Source organism: Sesamum indicum, unplaced genomic scaffold, assembly GCF_000512975.1.
Source record: "Sesamum indicum cultivar Zhongzhi No. 13 unplaced genomic scaffold, S_indicum_v1.0 scaffold00327, whole genome shotgun sequence".
Lineage (NCBI taxonomy): Eukaryota > Viridiplantae > Streptophyta > Magnoliopsida > Lamiales > Pedaliaceae > Sesamum > Sesamum indicum.
This window is the reverse complement of record NW_011628220.1, coordinates 26,634-31,353: the sequence shown is the minus strand read 5'-3', so window position 1 is coordinate 31,353 and position 4,720 is coordinate 26,634. Positions and strand designations below refer to the sequence as shown.

Sequence of the window (4,720 nt, the reverse complement as noted above, 5' to 3'; positions counted from 1 at the left end):
TGCTTGTTTTATTACAGTTGCTTCACTCATCTCCCAGCTGCCGTGAAGGAGCTTTGCATGTTCTCTATGCCTTAGCAAGCACGCCGGAGCTAGCTTGGGCAGCTGCAAAGCATGGAGGGTTGGTTTCATTCTTGAAGTTCTCTTGCCAATACAAGGTATGCTGATCTCATAGAGAGCGGTTTCTTAAGAATTCTATCTTGCGCTCTAAAATGGAAATTTTGTGTAGAAGAGATTCCGTTGCAGCAAAGAGCCGCAGCAGCTTCGCTATTAGGGAAGCTTGTTGGCCAGACTATGCATGGGCCTAGAGTGGCGATAAGTCTGGCAAGATTTCCTTGTCTCGGTAATCAGGGATGGTCCTGGTGAAGCAGTTGTGATTGCTCTTGAACAAACAACAAAACTCCTGAACTAGTCTGGACTCCAGCAATGGCTGCATCATTGTCTGCACAAATAGCAACTATGGCTTCGGATCTGTACCGTGAACATGTGAAAGGACGTGTTGTTGATTGGGATGTACCTGAGCAGGCCTCTGGCCAACAGGAGATGAGAAATGAACCTCAGGTATAACTGCTGTGTGCTGCAGATGTACTCTTTTGTTTTTGATTGATTACATGGATGTTCTAAAGAACGCTTATTCTGTTTAATGACTTAAATCATGTATTGCTGTCTAGGTTGGAGGGATCTATGTTAGGTTATTCCTGAAAGATCCCAAATTTCCACTTAGAAATCCCAAGAGATTTCTTGAAGGGCTGCTGGATCAGTACCTTACATCCGTTGCCGCCTCACAATATGATGGCCAAGCTGTTGACACTGAACTTCCTCTACTTCTTTCTGCTGCCCCGGTCTCTTTACTCAGGATGTACCCCGCTCTTGCAGATCATGTTGGATATCTTGGTTATGTGCCCAAACTTGTGTCTGCAGTAGCCCATGGAGCAAGCAGAGAAACAATAGCTTCAGAAACCTATGTATCTGAGGATGGTTCGTTGCAACAAAATTCACAAACTCCTCCGGAGCGAGTTCGCCTTAATTGTTTACGTGTTCTACATTAGCTTGCAGGTAGCACCACCTGTGCAGAAGCTATGGCAGCCACTAGTATTGGGACACCCCAGATATGCTGTGGTTTTAAGCAGCCCCCCTTTTTTCCCCTCCAAGAAAATATCATACAAAAGATGTGTTTATCTGATTAAACATCTGTTGCTAAGTTTGGTATTGTTCTGATGAGCTTTTTCTTCAGGTAGTTCCACTTCTGTCGAACGCGATTGGTTGGCAAGGTGGAAGCATCCTAGCTCTTGAAACCTTAAAGCGTGTTGTAGTTGCAGGGAATCGAGCAAGAGATGCACTTGTTGCACAGGGTCTCAAGTGAGCATCAATATCTCTTTAGACCCTAAGTTGTAGAATTGTTATGCAATGAAAATGTGCAGACGTGGTTAATGAAACAACAATGCACATAAATTCATCTGTGTTTTCATGATAAATTTTCTAAGATGGGTGCATAAGTAATGCAACATCATGCAATTAGTATTTATTAGATACAAAGTAATTTTCGGCCCACAACGTGCAATTATCTGTCACCTGGGCTAAGATATGGGTGGGTGATTGAGTCTGTTTTTAGAATATTATTGGGATATGCATCCTGATAAAACTACTGTTGCATGTTCTCTGTGTCATGCAATAGTAACATGGCATATAATTGTTGTAGGGTTGGTCTTGTGGAAGTTCTTCTTGGCCTTCTTGATTGGCGAGCTGGGGGAAGAAATGGGCTTTGTTCACAGATGAACTGGAATGAGTCAGAAGCAGCAATTGGCCGGGTTCTTCAAATTGAGGTCTGTACCATATCATGATTTGTGTGAACACATACTGCCTTTTCTGCATGGTGGTTTGGAAAATTCAGATGGTGCCTTTAGATTAAATGATAAATGGCTTTATATCCAAGTATAGAACATTTGCAATGAACTAACATAAAATGCCAGACCAACCTTGTGGGACAGAAGTGGTGCATAATTAGCAAAAGAAATTATGTTCTGAATTCATATGATAAGTTGCTCAAGGTGGTCTGAGTTCTATTTTGTTTAATTTCTCTAGCGTGGGCTTTTTGTATCTGTCCGGGTATGCCGGGAGTACACTGTAAATACTTTTAAATGAACGAAAACTTACATTTCACCCAAAAAAAAAAAAAACATAACAAGACCCTCAGGATAGTGCATGAGTTTTAATACATTTAGTGGGTAATGTTGTGACACTGCAGATTATCAGGAAACATGGAGTGTAAGAATTTTTGAAAAGCATGAATTGTTCTGAAATAGTTTACATGCCAAATGTATGTGATACTTGAATTAAATATTGAAAAGCATATTTTTTATTTTAAAACTAATTTGCACACCAAGTATATGTGAAACACAATTGACAGATATGATGGTTTTTAGAATTCAATGGATCTTTTAGTAATTTAATATTCAGAAAAAGATGTCATACTTTGTTGTAACGAATCTTCCAATAGACGTTATTGGTGATATTCCTTTTTTTTAGTCAGTTTGGGTAAGATTGAAAGTGATGAGCTCCAGCTCAAATATTGTTTTATTTGGTAATTTACTGTGAAGATATGATCAGCAACCCCCAAAACCCTTCTATTGTATTTGGTCTCTGAAATATGCAGCCTGTTTGTTTATACTTCAATTTTTAATTTTTAATTTAAAATTCTAAAATAATAATTAAAGTAAAAAAGTATTTTTTTTTTACGTATTCTCACTGAAAATATGATGTACGTATTCTCACTGAAAATATGATGTTAATGTAAAATAATTTCACGCAAAAAGCTATATAAAGTTGAAATTGTGCAATTGTTACTAAAAATTGAATTAAAAAATTTGAAAGAAAGGAACAGAAAATTATAGATTTAAAACAAGAAATAAAGAGATAAAAAAGAAATAATATTTTCCTTTGTGTTATTGATTCTCCGCAATTGGGTTTCTGGGAAGTGTACATTTCTTCTCTCTAGTAAAGGGGTTTTTCCCCTCTTTCTCTTCCATCATCAACAAAATTGATCTTTCACTTCCAAGCACTTTGGCAAGCGACCACTGCCGGAGACCCACTTCTGTTCCGGCGGCCCGTCGCCGCCCAACTCCATCATTTTCCCACCACCCACGCGCCCGCACGCGCGTCTTTAGACTGCAACACAAACCCCCTTTTACAACCAATCTGCTCAATTTCTCTCCGTCCGTCACTGTTGCCGGCGACCAGCGCCAACATTGGAGTCCCCTCACCCCACGACTCTTTTCGGACCATCCCCCGGCTTTCTCCACCGGTCTTCGGCAGGACTGCAACGTCTCCACTTTTTTGCTCCTTTCCCCTTTCTACATTGGACACTTCGACTGAGGCCAGTGGGGGTTAGATTCCTTGATCCACTTGCTAGACTTCTTGTTTCTTGGAATGATCTTAAGAGCTGGAGTTGGAAGTGGTTACCAAAGGTAGATTGTTGTTATGTATCTGCTTTTCTACTAAAGCTATTACCAATGCAGGTTTTCTCTTTGTATAAATGAATTAAACTAAGCATAAGTTGATAGAAACCGACATACGTTCTAAAGTCTTTCTTCTTTTGAGGAAACGAACTTTGTTGTCAATCAAATAGTTTAAGAACTCTACAGGTTTTGACATTTGTCTTGTTCCATGTTGACATATGTTTGAATTAATATCTTGGAATTGGTGGATGTTGTTGTTCCGTCGCAACACCTGGAACCTTATAAATACACAATAGTGGGGGTTGAGGGTGTCGAGGCAAATAAATTTCAGATTTCTTGAACAATAGTCCATTTTTTTAAAATTTTAGGTTAGTCGGCTCTTCCACTCTATTTTCCTGAGCTCCTCAATCGCTTAAAACTTAGCACCTCATACCCTTCACTCATTTTATTATATGACGTGTTGCTGGGTTTGCTCGGTTCTTGTCTGTTTATAGGGTTGTAATATGCTTGCCGGGAGGGGGCGAGGGAATTGGTCCAGTAAGGGGATTGCTGTGGCCCTATACTTAGATGCCTTGCCGTAAATATGTTCTTTTAGTGTGTATACAAGAATAAGAAGTGCTATTTTAAAAGCTTATATATATTTGTGATGTTGAATATTGTAATATATAGGATGGCATTTCAATCACTATCACTATCAGTCATGCTGGTGCAGTGCCTGAAGAAGAGATTGCCCTGCATTAAGTATTAACTTAAAATTGAACTAAGTCCTCTTGAAACTACATCTTGCCCATCTTCAGAATGTGACTGTACCTTGGCTCATATTTCATTTTATCTTGGTTTATTGCGTTGTTTTATTGTTAAATTATGAATTGAAAATATGGAACAATGCAAAGGTCATTCTAATTCTCCCTTTGAAGATCAATGAACTTCATTTTGTTTGTTTCTTTCTCTGTTGCTTCTTCCCATTCTAAGAACAAGTAAAATGAAGTAAATGAAAGGGAAAAACCATGGTTGAGATCGTGCTGAGTAGTTTTATTGTCCAGATAATTATGACGGCCCTTTGCAATAGGTAAGAGGGTCACTGACAATAATCACGACGTGGAAATGATTTTTTAACTTGACATCTCTACGTGAACTATAATTTCATCTAGCCTTTGTCTTCAATTGCTAGCATTGCGAGTTTCAGGTCATTGTTTGTTTATTTTCTTTAGAAAAGCAAGACGTCGTAGTGAGTGATTGATTGGAAATCTAAGTCTGTAACTCTTGAT

General features: G+C 38.9%; 1 protein-coding gene across 2 annotated transcripts; it reads left to right on the top strand.

The window, feature by feature from the left end:
• Positions 1-120: 120 nt before the first annotated feature.
• LOC105180107 (dnaJ homolog subfamily C GRV2-like) lies at positions 121-2,053 on the top strand. 2 transcript variants are annotated; one of them, XM_020691545.1, is made up of 6 exons: positions 121-155; positions 227-558; positions 669-800; positions 874-1,053; positions 1,232-1,356; positions 1,697-2,053. In XM_020691545.1, the coding sequence occupies exons 4-6, from the start codon at positions 961-963 to the stop codon at positions 1,836-1,838; spliced, it is 360 nt and encodes a 119-aa protein (XP_020547204.1). In that variant the 5' UTR covers positions 121-155; positions 227-558; positions 669-800; positions 874-960; the 3' UTR covers positions 1,839-2,053. The 2 variants fall into 2 exon arrangements, with proteins under 2 accessions (XP_020547204.1, XP_020547205.1); XM_020691546.1 differs by having other exon boundaries at positions 669-1,053.
• Positions 2,054-4,720: the final 2,667 nt, after the last annotated feature.

What these genes read in the sequence shown, in the direction of transcription:
- LOC105180107 (XM_020691546.1), top strand. Translation starts at nt 424, where the DNA reads ATGGCTGCATCATTGTCTGCACAAATAGCAACTATGGCTTCGGATCTG. An exon ending in AGATGAGAAATGAACCTCAG is followed by an intron (nt 559 to 668) that starts GTATAACTGCTG and finishes ATTGCTGTCTAG; the next exon opens with GTTGGAGGGATCTATGTTAG.